The sequence below is a fragment of the Xenopus tropicalis genome, chromosome 1 (assembly GCF_000004195.4).
Source record: "Xenopus tropicalis strain Nigerian chromosome 1, UCB_Xtro_10.0, whole genome shotgun sequence".
Taxonomy (NCBI): Eukaryota; Metazoa; Chordata; class Amphibia; order Anura; family Pipidae; genus Xenopus; species Xenopus tropicalis.
In genome coordinates, this window is record NC_030677.2 from 143,903,940 (window position 1) to 143,919,119 (window position 15,180).

The 15,180-nt window shown below is 38.3% G+C and overlaps 1 protein-coding gene across 7 annotated transcripts in view; it reads right to left on the reverse strand.

Moving 5' to 3' along the window:
- The window catches only part of morc2 (MORC family CW-type zinc finger 2), a 52,795-nt gene extending 37,897 nt beyond the window's left edge, over positions 1 to 14,898 (reverse strand). For 4 of the 7 annotated variants that reach the window (XR_001170962.3, XR_001924596.2, XM_018094189.2 and 1 more), the window contains exons 1-4: positions 14,792 to 14,898; positions 13,986 to 14,394; positions 9,814 to 9,867; positions 7,474 to 7,508 (exon numbers count right to left, since the gene is read on the reverse strand). Coding sequence is in view for 4 of the 7 variants with exons in the window: in XM_018094189.2 (XP_017949678.2) it covers positions 7,474 to 7,508; positions 9,814 to 9,867; positions 13,986 to 14,053 (157 nt within the window). In the remaining 3 variants the exon portion in view is untranslated. 7 annotated transcript variants of the gene reach the window in all.
- Positions 14,899 to 15,180: the final 282 nt, after the last annotated feature.

Consider the following 15,180-nt stretch of genomic DNA (forward strand, 5'->3'; position numbering starts at 1 on the left):
TCCTGCATTGAAATCAGTTTCTTTAAAAGAACAAAACAGATCTTTTTATATTTGATTTTGAAATTTCACATGGGGCTAGTCATATTCTTCATTTCCCAGGGTGCTACAGCCATGTTACACTTCAGTCACTCCTTACTGTTGCGCTGCAAGTTGGAGTGATAATAACTCCCTCTGCAAGATAGCAGCTCCCTGACACCTGTGAAACATATCAGAATAGGACTCAACAGTAAGAAACCCAAGTCCGGCTTGGGACTCCTCCAGTTACATGGGAGTAGGAGAAACCATAGGTTGTCTGAAAGCAGTTCTAATGTGCAGAGCTGGCTCCTTCTGAAAGCTCAGACTTAGACACAACACACTGAGATGGCTGCCTACACCCCAATATTACGACTTAAAAAAAAAAATCTGTTCAAGAATAAAATTTTAAAAAGGTAGAGTGTAAACAGTGTCATTTAGAAATAAAAAGTACACCATAAAAATCATGACAGAATCCCTTTGGCATCCCTTAGTAATTTAAGTGATTAAACAAATCCCGAGTGGCTTCTGAACTCCTGGGTAGGGAGCTTGTCTGGAGCTTTAAGAGGAATGTAAGCCATTCCAATAGAAATGCCTGAAGACTGAGGGCCAGATTCACTAAGGTACGAATCCGAATAATGAAATCCGATCATTTCTGATGATTGCAAATGTCACGAAAACTCTTTCCGTTTGAATACCAAAATTTCGTACTTACAATCCAAAACGAGCGTTTGCGATAGTTACAAAATTTTTGTATCCGAACGATCGTAACTGGAGCAAAAACCTTTCTGGCTTTGAAACTTCAATGCATGATTTTGGAAGCCTCCCATAGGACTCAAGGGCACTCTGCAGCTCCAACCTGGCCCAAGGAAAGTCACGATACCTTGAATCAAGCTTGAACGAATCCGAAACTTTCGTACTCGTTGCGACTTTGCGGTTTTGTTGCACAAATTGTCATGTAAATTGTCGCAAAGTACAAAAAAGTTGCACAAATTGACGAAAAAAATCACAAAAAATACGCACAGTTCCAAAACTTAGAAAAAAATACAATTTTTTTGTATTCGGACTCAATTGTACTTTGATTAATGTGCCCCTGAGTGTTCTGGATCTTGGAGGCCATTTGAGGAAGGAGCCAATATTTTTATCTGATAGGGTGATAGGCCATTTATTCTCAGTAGATGAGTACAAGCAAACATGTTTGATAGGATGTCTTTTTTCTGAAATTAAATTAAAAAAAAAGAGTCCATTGAGCTTCTCTAGGGTTCAAACTTTTAAAGGCTTGGATGTATTCCAGGTTTTTGTTGTCTGTAAAAATGGTAATGGGAAAAATTCCCTCTTCCAGTAAATGGCAACAATAACTCCTGGATGCCAGTATCATAATTCTGTTCAAATAGCGAGAACGTTTTGTACAAACAGTGTAATTTTCCTATTGGACTCTTGCTCTGGGTCAGGATATACAAAACATCAACCTCAATTAAATAAGGCAGGCTCTAGATGTTTGCAGATGGGAGCAGAGGAGAAATTCTCCTTTAAAGATTTGAAGGCATCTCCCTACTTTGTGAAGAAGAAGCCCTTGATGGAATGTCTGTAGCAACTGGCAAAGCTAAAAGGACTGCCTTTCCTGTAGATTATGTAACACAGAAAGGAAATTTTAGGAATTTCGAAGACGCGCTACTTTAATCTGACACTGGAAGACAGCTGGGGCATTGCAGATCCCTAAAGTGCATAACCAGTATATATATATATATATATATATATATATATATATATATATATATATATATATATATATATATATATACGAGGAAAACAACGAAAACCGCACTCACAGGACTTATGAAGAACAAAAAATTTTTTATTTTGTTGCCAAAAAGTGAACTAACGTTTCGGCTGTAACACCAGCCTTTGTCAAAGTTGCAAAAACATTTGTGAGGAAACCATAAATACTGTGAATGGCGGGAAAATCAACCAAAGAAGTGAAAAAACTCAGAGTGACGTGTATAAGCCCAAAGTACACGTAACCACATCCCCATCTCCCATAAACTAATTAACCCATTGCTAATTGCTGGGGAGATTGCTAAATAAACAATGATCATTGCCTGGAGGAGATATTGTCACAGAGCAAAGGGTTGTACCCCGGGAATTAACAAAAGTAAGTCATTATTTGATGCAAAACTAGACATGAAGATAAGCGGGGAGGGGTTAATAGAGTACGAAAACATAACATAACAGACAGATAAGTAAATATAGACACACGAGAGAGCAAAAGGAAAAATAAGGTAAAATAAAAGTAAAATACAGGTAGGAGCTAACTGTAGAATCGGCTAATCGCGGGGAATGAGAGAATAAAGAAAAATTGAGAAGCATAACTAAATGTCGGGAAATAAGTCAAGGTGCAGAGGAGGACGTGAACATATATATCAAAAGGTAAGTGCCCGAATAAAGAGAAAGGAGAAATGCAGGGATCCCGCCACGCAGATGATAAGTACTGGTGTGTAATAAAGAATCCACTCAGATATTCCCAAAGGCAAAATGGCGAGGTAAGTATCAGTCCGCGGGTGTTGCAGCACAGTCTAGGATATATATAGAGCTGTATATAGAACATCCAGTCGAAGCATAATAAATAAAGTATGTTTGCTGGATTACGTTACCCTCAGTGGAAAAATTGATACAGGCAGCGTCTGCAGGATGGCTATGACAATTAGCTTTAGAAATTGACTGTCACTACACAAAAAAAGTAAAACAGTAAGGATGTGACGTTGGCAGTATGGCTTGGGTCACTAACTGGAGGTAAATGGTGCCTACCAGAAGCAGTTCAATTCTCCTAAGGTGTTGACCCATACGGCACGAGAGACAAGCCGGCTTAAAATTGTCGGTAAAGGTGCGCTCTATATATATGGAGTATGACACAACTGGAGAATGATTCATAAACTGTCACGACCCACTGGCAGCACCTACCATTGCGTCAACTGGGGAGAATGGTCCACACGTGTGGCACAGGAACCTCTCTTAAGGCGCAGGACACAGACCAACACGGTTTTCCTATCACATCTCCAACCAAAAAATGGATAGCGAAAGATGGGCCAAGGATCATGCTCGAGCCCGTAGTATTGTACCATCAAATATTGGGTACTGCCGCTGTCTGTGGAGTCTCGGCCGTAGGTGACCGCAATAGCGAATGAATGCCAGACGTCACCTGGCAGTGCCAATTAGTAGGGGCCAATATTATTTAGGTACCTGTACCCCTCAGGGGAACACATTGTACACAGATGCTCGCGCCATCATTATTGTGAAATTATATGCAGATCGACTGGGGTAACGAGTAAAAAGGTGCAAAGTAAGCTTTAGCAACATGTAGCGAAATGTCAAACATACAAAAATGTAGCAAAACGTAAGCCATTGCACATATATATACAGTGGTGTGAAAAACTATTTGCCCCCTTCCTGATTTCTTATTCTTTTGCATGTTTGTCACACAAAATGTTTCTGATCATCAAACACATTTAACTATTAGTCAAAGATAACACAAGTAAACACAAAATGCAGTTTTTAAATGAGGGTTTTTATTATTTAGGGAGAAAAAAAATCCAAACCTACATGGCCCTATCGCGTTTGCGATAACTTGCAACGAGTCTTTTACAGCGCTCTGGAGGAATTTTGGCCCACTCATCTTTGCAGAATTGTTGTAATTCAGCTTTATTTGAGGGTTTTCTAGCATGAACTGCCTTTTTAAGGTCATGCCACAACATCTCAATAGGATTCAGGTCAGGACTTTGACTAGGCCACTCCAAAGTCTTAATTTTGTTTTTCTTCAGCCATTCAGAGGTGGATTTGCTGGTGTGTTTTGGGTCATTGTCCTGCTGCAGCACCCAAGATCGCTTCAGCTTGAGTTGACGAACAGATGGCCGGACATTCTCCTTCAGGATTTTTTGGTAGACAGTAGAATTCATGGTTCCATCTATCACAGCAAGCCTTCCAGGTCCTGAAGCAGCAAAACAACCCCAGACCATCACACTACCACCACCATATTTTACTGTTGGTATGATGTTCTTTTTCTGAAATGCTGTGTTACTTTTACGCCAGATGTAACAGGACACGCACCTTCCAAAAAGTTCAACTTTTGTCTCGTCGGTCCACAAGGTATTTTCTCAAAAGTCTTGGCAATCATTGAGATGTTTTTTAGCAAAATTGAGATGAGCCATAATGTTCTTTTTGCTTAAAAGTGGTTTGCGCCTTGGAAATCTGCCATGCAGGCCGTTTTTGCCCAGTCTCTTTCTTATGGTGGAGTCGTGAACACTGACCTTAATTGTTGTCCTGGGGTCTTTTGTGGCCTCTCGGATGAGTTGTCTTTGCGCTCTTGGGGTAATGTTGGTCGGCCGGCCACTCCTGGGAAGGTTCACCACTGTTCCATGTTTTTGCCATTTGTGGATAATGGCTCTCACTGTGGTTCGCTGGAGTCCCAAAGCTTTAGAAATGGCTTTATAACCTTTACCAGACTGATAGATCTCAATTACTTTTGTTCTCATTTGTTCCTGAATTTCTTTGGATCTTGGCATGATGTCTAGCTTTTGAGGTGCTTTTTGTCTACTTCTCTGTGTCAGGTAGCTCCTATTTAAGTGATTTCTTGATTGAAACAGGTGTGGCAGTAATCAGGCCTGGGGGTGACTACAGAAATTGATATTGAAATTGAAAATTGAAATTGATAAACCACAGTTAAGTTATTTTTTAACAAGGGGGGCAATCACTTTTTCACACAGGGCCATGTAGATTTGGAGTTTTTTTTCTCCCTTAATAACGTAAACCTTCATTTAAAAACTGCATTTTGTGTTCAATTATGTTATCTTTGACTAATAGTTAATGGTTTTTGATGAGCAGAAACATTTAAGTGTGACAAACATGCAAAAGAATAAGAAATCAGGAAGGGGGCAAATAGTTTTTCACACCACTGTATATATATATATATATATATATATATATATATATATATATATATATATATCTCAAAATGTAGGAACCACTGGCACTCACGTATAAAACACAAAAAATGCCTGGGTGCAGCCTTCAAAGCAGGAAACAGAAGTCAAAAACGAAGAAGTCGCTCACGCAGGTCTTATGTGCAATTTAAAGTTTATTTTTTATTGTATGGTGAACTGACGTTTCGGCTGAACACCTCAGCCTTTCTCAAAGTTATACAACAGTGTGAATACAAGCCATAAATACATCAACTGGCAGGAAAATACAAACGAAAGACGTGCACATGTGACGTCACACTATCCCATATACAAACAACGAATAGCCCAAATGTGAATAGAATGTAAAACAATGGTAAAAACTACTCTATTTATATACATGATCCATAATTTACTCTGTAAAGGGAAGTGCTGGCTAAATCAAAAAGCTAAGCGAGAACACAGAAAAGTAACTACAGTAAAATCACGATAAAAGTATACATAGAAATGCATCAGTTCCGGAATAGTGAGGGTACATACATAAGTGGCAACACAAAAAAACAAAAAAGAGAAAAGAGCAAATGGATGTGTCGCTAACCTTATCAGTGCTAGCTGCTCTTGGGAAACGTGAGAATGGTCCGTTAGCCGAGTCGCTCCGGTAACCGGGAGGCTTAGGACCAAGGGGATCGTAGGTAGATGGGGTCCGGGGAACTTAGTTAATAGGCAATCAGTTTGATAAAAATAAAGTACAAAATCAAAATTAGAAATATAAATAAAATTAAAAAGCAGATGATCGTCAAAATACATATCCATCCAGGAACCGCATGATAGGCAGCTCTCAACGGCGCACAAGGAGTAAAGGGCCGCTCTCGTACCTCAACTGGTTTGGGTGGCAGTAGCGGTCACTCAACTAATATAGGTGAAGTTACCGTACTTAGGGGAATGGAACAGACACAGAAACTAGCAGACAGCATAGGGGAATGTTAGTGCATGACAGTACACATACGGCTACCCCACATTCAGCGGCTACCATCTTATTTGTATTGGCACGCTTGGGGGGGGGGGGTTAAATTTTACCAGCCCGATAGATGTGCGGTATCAAGCAGTATATGCATGAAACCGATCCCATCAGTGGAGCCAGCAATAATAGAATAGAGAAATGTCATAAAAAGGAACACTATTCTTTGCTGTTTTTATAGAATGGACAATGCAATTAAGCAGTGGCTAGCCAGCCAAGGGTAGAGACTGGTCTGCACAGAGTAGTTTTTACCATTGTTTTACATTCTATTCACATTTGGGCTATTCGTTGTTTGTATATGGGATAGTGTGACGTCACATGTGCACGTCTTTTGTTTGTATTTTCCCGCCAGTTGATGTATTTATGGCTTGTATTCACACTGTTGTATAACTTTGATTAAGGCTGAGGGGTTTAGCCGAAATGTCAGTTCACCATACAATAAAAAAGAAACTTTAATTTGCACATAAGACCTTCATGAGCGGCTTCTTCGTTTTTGACTTATATATATATATATAGGCATATTTAGTTTTCCTATTGTCGGAGATGTGCCCTTCTGACATACGTACATTATTCCAGCTGAGTTAAAGGCTGGAATCATCTGCCATGTTCTTTATCAGCCTGTCACTCTCCGAGTGTCCACTTCGAGGATTTGATTGCTCTTAACTTATCTGTCTTTCAAATAACCTCTGTAAGTGGGCGTGGTTATTCTAGCCAGCAGACCCGGGCCTAGGGCTGCACAAATTTAGGGGTGACATGCCGCCCAAGCCGCACTCAAATTTTGCTCACATACAGAGCAATGGGGACCTTTAGGAATGGCACGAATGGGGGCAGCCTTGGAGCACCCCAATGTCAAATCCGGCGCTGCCAGCCAGTCCAGTTAGGAAAATACATTTTGGTAGAGATGTAGTAGGGACACTTTCCTCCCTTTCCTCCACTCTCCGGGAACCCAACAATCACATTGAGTCGGCCTACCAGTTACCAGTATTGAGAATTCTAAAAATGACACATAGCTTTAAAAAAGACGCCCACTGTGGAAGCAAAGTTGGTTCTGCTGCATTAGTGCGGAATAGAATGTTAGATTTTTTTAAACAAGCAAAATAACACAAACAACCCCAGAGACCGACTGGTCAGATATTGCATGATTTGGCACCCTCAGGATTGAAATCTGTGCCAATTTGCTTGCATGGCTACACAAGCTAATGATCCTAACTGATGCAGGAATGATGTGAAGTTTGTGTTAATTCCACCACAACAGAAACCCTCATGGAGCAATTGATAGAGTAAAGTTCCTGTCCAGAGTGGCTAACAGTGGGCCAATCAAATAATGACATCATTCTCACCTACTCTATCACCAAAAACTACATACTAGTCTTCCACACTTACATTTTGTATATATAATCCCCATGCCTCCAGATAAAATATAGCTTTATCTTTTTTACCAACATTTTACCTGTAATTAGAAGATATCTTTTGTTATTCTTATAAAAACCTTACCGGTAAAAATATCGATTCTTGTGGCATCAGCATCCCTGGTTAAAAAAAAAAATCACAAAAAATTACAGGTTTCATTAGACAGGTTTCAAAGACAGTTGAATACTTATGTTCAAATATATATGTATAAAAGGACCCATACATGAAAAATAAAATTGTCATTCATAAAAGAAAAGTTTAACTAATATAGCTAATGTTTCAGCAGGACTCTCAGTTTCTACCAAACAAATGGCAAACAACACGCCCCAATACACAATATGGTGGTAAAGCCAGTGGGTGACCAAAGTGAAAAGATAAACATAAAAACATTAACTGTAGGAGGATATCATGCACTCTGAAATCATGAAAGTACAGTGTTCTCCCCAGGCGGTTTTTGCCAGGCATATTGCCTGGCCATTTTCTTTGGCAGTCTAGATTCACTCCAGCCCGCACCTAAATAGGGTGCAAAGACATCTATGGAGGCCCTTAGCATACTAAGGCCATAAAAAAAAGTCCCTTGGATGGTTACATCCAGCCTGTGAGCAAAAAAGACCAGTTTTTGTCAAGGCTGCAAATTTGAACTGATGCGGTTGTATGCTCAGATAGTGTTCTGTACAGACTGCCCAGATTAAAGGAGACATATCATGTAAAAATGAAGAATGTACCAGTGAATTATACTCCTCTAAACATAGAAGTATTGTGCTTAAAAAAAGTTGTTTTTCGGACTGATTTATTGAGATCTTCCCCCAAAACCCTACTAGTCCCGCCCATCTGTTCCACTTACTGCATGAGCAGGGGGGCGGTGGCATTCAGTACACTGCACTGTAGCATAGGAACCAAACAGCAGCTAGGCTGACCTGATAGGGAACTGAAGCCTGTCTTTGTTTATATGACTGCAGTGTTGTGATTGGCTATCCCCCTCCTGATGTGCTTCTGGCAGAGACCGTTAGGACACTCTCACCCTTCATTTGAAACATTGACAGAGACCTGAGAGGATCTATGGGGAGCTCCAATAAAGGGGCCATTTTTGCAGATAATATTTAAATTATAGCCCAAAGTGAAACCAGCATCATATATTATTGATAATTACCTATATACTTGGTTTTTTTTTACATTTATCCAATATGTCTCCTTTAAGGCTCTCTAGCATGGCTGCCTGTTAAGCAAAGGATAGCATACAAAATCCTTCTGCTAACATCTAAACATTTGGTCGTCTCCTCCGCTCCTCTCAGAGCCTCCGTCGTTTAACACCATCCACACTCACTGCCTCTCTCGTCTTAAACCTTTCTATCTTGCTGCTCCTTACTTCTGGAACTCTATCCCTGAATCTCTCCGTAGGGAACACTCACTAACTCTTTTTAAGAAAGTACTCAGCTGTTACTTTCTGGAGTACTAAAACATTATATTGCCTAGTCCTGAGCTTAAGGGCAAATGCCCATACCTGGTGCACTCTTACCTTCAAATTTGTGCCTGTATGTTACCCAACCACTTAGTCTGTAAGCTCTACGGTGCAGGGACCTCCTTCCTACTGTGTCTCATACTACATGGCACTTATTCCCTGTGTATTTATATATATTTATTGTATTTGTTATAACACTTGTCCTCCCTGTGCGTAATTTTGTAAGATTGTACAGTGCTGCGTACCCTTGTAGCGCTTTATAAATAAAGTTGTACACACATACATACAAGGCTATGAACTCAGCTACAAACTTTTGCAATGTTAATAATACATTTTATGTACATATAAGCCCATTTATAGTTTCCCATGATTTACTTAAATATTTGTAAATGTAAATCACATTTTTGTTAAAATATTTAGGTTTCATGTAATAATTGGGTTCTATCCCTCTAAGTGCAAATTTATAGGAGATGAACCCTATTTAGAAACATTGTATATTTTAATTATATTTTAATTTTCAACACTGTATTACACCTTCATACTGCTAACATGTAATTGAGTTACGATTAACTTAATAATAAAAGAATTTAAAAAAGTAATACCAGAATACTTTTTTAAAAAATTAAAGTTGAAAAATGGCTTGAATGTTGAAAATACACCTTGTGACTTCTTAAAGATTGCCATGTTTAAGCTGTCAAATGTTTTCATTCAAATTTGAGATTTTTTTAACTGACAAAATTTCAAAATTTTGAGTTTGTAAAACAGAAATTTGAAAAAAAAATTCTCAAATCACAGAAAAAATTAATTACAGAAAATGAATTCACAGAAAAAATACTTGAAAAATAGTCTAATCTCTCTTCTATATTTGTTAATGGTTGTTTAATCTTTGTTAAAAAAAAAAAAAAAAAAGACCAAGTTATCATACCAAAAAATAAAGCTTATATCATATATACCAATATACATACCTTGCATTATCTACTAGTTCAGCCAATGCACCAAACAAGAACTCATGTGTAGTGCTACAATAAAAAATAACATATAAAAATACTGGCTTTGTTTCTACATAAGAAAAAAATATATAACATATTTTCAAATTCATAATTAAACATGGACATGCAAAGGATGTATTATCTGGAATGCTCAGGACTTTTTTTTGTAATATAAAGCACCATGCCTTAAGCATTCTAAGAACCTTTAAAAATAAATACAAACCAATAGGATTGTTTCTGGGTGCAGGCAAGGAAGAAGGCGGATGCCAGCATAGGGGCTGATTCTTGGCCTCTGATTTTCCACAGCCCCATGTGTCATCAGCCTTACATGCGGCAACCTAAATTTCAGCGGAGAAGTATTTTCAGGAGCTTTGTCACCCACTAATAGCGCAGATTCCCAGCAGTGACAAATCTTCTTATGTGCCATGGCCCTTAGAAGCGTATGATCAATGTAATACTTCTTCAGTGGTTTTAACTGACAGCACAGAAAACCCTTAACAATTTTCAACAGAATTCAATTTAGGGATGCACCAAATCCACTTTTGGGATTCAGTTGAATCTTAAATCTTTTTGAAGGATTGGGCTAAATGCCAAGCTGAATTAAAAATGCAAATTAATACGTAACATGGGGGGGAAAAGTGCACATGAAACTTGCAAAAAATCTTTGCAACTTTCTTAATTATATGACCTAAGGTCACGTAATTTTAAGGGTTTGGATTTTGGTCGGCCTGGCACTTCAAATTTGGCTGAATCCAAATCCTGCTTAAAAAGACTTGGATTCAAATGCATCAAAGATTCTGTGCATCCCTAATTTAATTTAACATTACAAATCTGCATTCATCTTTATAGATCTATTTTACCATTTAATTAGACATTATATTTATTCTAAACAAACTATTCCTAGGGTTTAGTAACCCTTGTTTGTTAGGGTAAGAAACCCATGGAGCAGCACATTTATTTATAACAGATAGGGGTCTTACAATACAGAGCGGTTGAGCTGCCCGTGATAGATCTCTACTATTGCAGGTGACAAGCTGCTCCGAAAGGGCTTTCCACCGGCAATAATAGGAGTCGCCAGTGGAAAGCCCTTCACACATCCCTTCAGTAATCCAAAGTCAAGCAAAGTTTCCTCCTGCAGGAAGAAGCGTTGCAAGGGGCTTTCCACTGGCTGCAAACTGGCTGTAAACTGCTGCATAAGTTGCTGCCATTGTATAAATAAATAAATCCTGATGATATTAGTTCAACTTTTTTTCCTACAATGTAGCATTTTCTTCAAGAAATCTTGCGTCTACCGGAAACTGGTGCAAAATTATATATACAAACATTTAAACACAAGCTATTCAGCAACATGGCTACAAATCTTGCATCACATTTACAAAGACATAAAAGATGCATCCAACATGTTCTGGGCCTCATTTGGGCATGTGATGGGTATATATATATATTTACAGTTGTGAAAGTACAATGGGAAACAGTTCTGTGCCTGATGAATCGTAAGTGTTCAGTTCAGGGCTCCTTTGTGTCCATGTGCTGTTATTTATCGTTATCAACCGTCAACTTTATTCTCCTCTACAGTCTCAGAGATGTTTGGGGCTATTTTCTTTAGCTTTTTTTGAGTGTTCCCTTTATTTAAGTTTTGACAAATTACACTTTAGCAGTTCACCACATCAAGCCGCTATTCAAGTAATCTGTTGTAGTATCACAAGTTTTTTTCATTTTTATAAAAAAAATTGCCACATACGTATGTTTTCAATTCTATTTGAAAACACCCGAGTATCAACTTATTTATACACAGCTTTTATACTTCTGTAGCTCAAAGCTGTCCAAAAGGGGTTTTTAGGCAGATGCTTCCTTTCAAGAATTTTTTTTTTATAAATTCACATCTCTTAGAGCTTCATAGAGACAGCACTGATTCAAAGTTAAAATACAAAGGTCAAAACAAGTTCAATATGAAAAAAAATCAAGGCAGATATAAAAATATGTCATCTTTCATTAATATATCTTTAGTATGTGCACTGTAGGTACTTCACATAACTGATATTTCTTCATGCCTCATCTCCAAGGTAGGGGCCATTTCCAAGTTTGTCCAAAATTGTTTAACAGTTATCTAATTGTCTATATCTAATGGTCTATTATTATTAATCTATCCTTGTAGATTGTAAGCTCTTTTAGGCAGGGCCCTCTTCACCTCTTGTATCGGTTATTGATTGCTTTATATGTTACTCTGTATGTCCAATGTATGAAACCCACTTATTGTACAGCGCTGCGGGATATGTTGGCGCTTTATAAATAAATGTTAATAATAATAATAAAATAGGGATGCACCAAATCCAGGATTTAAGCAAGATTCGGCCTTTTTCGTCAGGATTCAAATTTGTTCGAATCCACGCTGCTGGCTGAATGGAATCAAAAACATGTGACTTTTTCTCATGTAAACGTGAGAAAGTTAAAACCTTTTCGTGTGCGATGATGTTTAACCCTTAAGTAGCCTAATTAGCATATGCTATTTAGGATTCCGATTCGTTTCGGTATTCAGCCAAATCCTTTATGAAGGGTTTGGGGTTCAGGCGAATCCGAAAAAAGTGGATTTGTTGCATCCCTAATTATTTAGCTTTGGTGTTTGTTGTACTCCGTTATTTTCATTAAAAATTTTCATTAAAAATTTGTGGCATTATAAAATATAATTTCCTGCAGTCAAAGAATAAATAAAGCACTAGGGTGCCAGATCAGCAGCTCCCCATGCACAGCAAATTAATAACATTTTCAGAGTTAACTGAGTTAACTTCATTTTAATCGGATGCTGTGATCATTTAGGGTTTTTCAATAACATGGAAGAGGGTGACAGCCTCCTGAAAAGTGCCTGACTCTGGTTTATTACTATACTTGTTGCAGTTCATTACATAAACTACATACATAGATGAGTTTCTAAAAGTAATTCTGCACATTTTCTGTTGTGAGAATTTTTTTAATAGTCAGTTGTATGATGCTCTCTTCCCATCAGATTTACTTCTGGATTCCCATATACTGATACAACATGGTACTCTTCCCTTGTGATGTCATCAGTACAACCGGTTACAATGGGGTGTTTTTTAGGAAGGAATTCAAGCCTTTAAAAAAAGTTTTGTACTAATAAAAGTATACTATTTTTCTTCTAGTTCTTCAACCAACAAGGGCAGAAATGGAAACACGATTCGTTTATATGTTCTAGTCCCACTGCAACATTCTTTGGATACAAACTCTTCAAAGTGTTAATTTTCAACACAATTTTGTAGGCTTGTCTTCTATTCCAGTGTGCACTTTTTTCCACTGATGAAGAGGGCATGAAGCCCTTGAAACATTTGGTCTGTATGTGCACTCCGCAATAAATAGTTTTGGAGCTATTTTTTTACACCAGCAAAAATTGTTTTGTGTGCATTTCCTCTTCCGTTTCTTTTGCCTATTGCTACAAGCACTTTGGAGTTTGGAGGATTTGCAGCAACGGACAACGGATTGAGCTCATGAAGGGGAACCGTGAGTGTATGGACTTTCATTGTTTGATAAAATTTCTTCGAGTGGGTCCTTATGGATTGTGGATGATTCCACATTTTATGCCATCCAGCTATCCAACGCGAAAGACCTGCAAACTTTCAGCCAGTTCTATCTCCTTATATATAGGAAGAGTATTTCAACTTTCTGAGCTCAACAGAAACTGCCGGATCTTCACAACTTATTCTTCAGTGTTCCAGATTCTTGCAGTTTGGATTAGAGCAAAACGTAGATATCACACAAAAAAGTCAATTGACCCCCATAAAGACAAAAAAAATCCCTCGGCGTGTTGAATCAGGTCCTTGAATCTAAGCAAGCATAAACTGGATCCAGAAATGTTTTTGTTGATGGCATTAAGAAATAAAGGAAAATCCCTCAGGACAAACTTCTTTATCTGTTATTTTAAACCAGGCAAGTTAGATTTGCCTAAATCACGTGGCTGTTATGCACTGTTTTTGTGTTTGGATTTTCTAGAAAGCAATAAGTTAAGAAATTATATCTTGTGAGCTATAGAGAGTGAGAGGAAAAATAAAATGCCATTTTTTTTTAAGTATCCAGTAATACAGCGTATACATAAACGAAAATCATTAATTTATTTTTGCCATCAAATAAAGTATACTCACGAGTTAGTATGTAGATATTCAAATGTCAACTGTGCCCGGTTCAGACTACTGTAGTTTGTAAATGCCATGATTCACGATGTTACAGCAACACAAAAGTTCGGCTGCTCCTACTATTTTTTTTTTCTTAATATGGTAGACACTTGTAAACCCCAAGTATCCTCAAAATTAATTCTCGTTCTGCAATTTTATAAGTTTTACAATGATTCTTGAGGGAAATATCTTCAAAAAACAAAAAAAAAATAAATGTCCTGCCTTATATAAGGCAACGTTACCCGGGGGCAAGATTAATCCAACAGCATGCAGCACATCAAAAATGAAAAAGCCCCAACAAAAATTTGTTATGTCCTCCCATTATTTTAAAATGGGTTAGCAAAATAAATCCAATCACAGTTATCTACTGCCTTGACACCTAAAATAAACAAACAAAAAAGAGTAAACTTACAGAATGTGAGGTAGCTTAAACTACAATATATTCTCTTAAAATGGCATCATTTCTCCCATAAGAACCCTAAACATTTACACTTTGCAGGGTTTTACATTTGAATCATACCAACCCCAGTCAATGCAATATATTTAATCTACGTGGAATCCCATCACCTACAACCCTCCTCCCAAAGAAAAAAAAATCTCCATTCACTCAAAGCCATTTCCACTTATACAGAAAGACACCATTTTGCATACCGCCCACAAGTCCCGCTTTGTGCAGGACAGTCACTCTATTCAAAACACAACTAGCAGTGTCGGGTAGTTGTTTCCATATCCCAGATCGCCATTTAAGCTTTTCGCAACGCCATTTAAACATGTACCTCCTCGGCTCCTGCCGCCCAGCTCACCCAGACGGAATGCATCAGGCTCATAGTCTCTTCTCGCGAGACTGTGACATCACGCCTTGCGGTATATAAGCGCAGTGACGCGGCACGCATCCGCCTTTGGGAGAGACGTCCAAGGACAAAGAGTGTTGGTGGAGGGATCTTAAGCTGCTGGTAATACGTGATATTTGGACTTCGCACGGCAGGTTTGTGGGTGCCCGCCACGATTACTTTCCCTGTGCTGGCAGCTCCTTCTTTTCTCGGAACAAAGACCGAAAACATATTTTTCTCGGTGCGTGCGGCCATATCCGCTGCCAGCAGTGCTGCTGCTCACAAACTGTCATCAACAGCAAATCGTTTATTGTTTTCTATGCTAGAACGCCTGC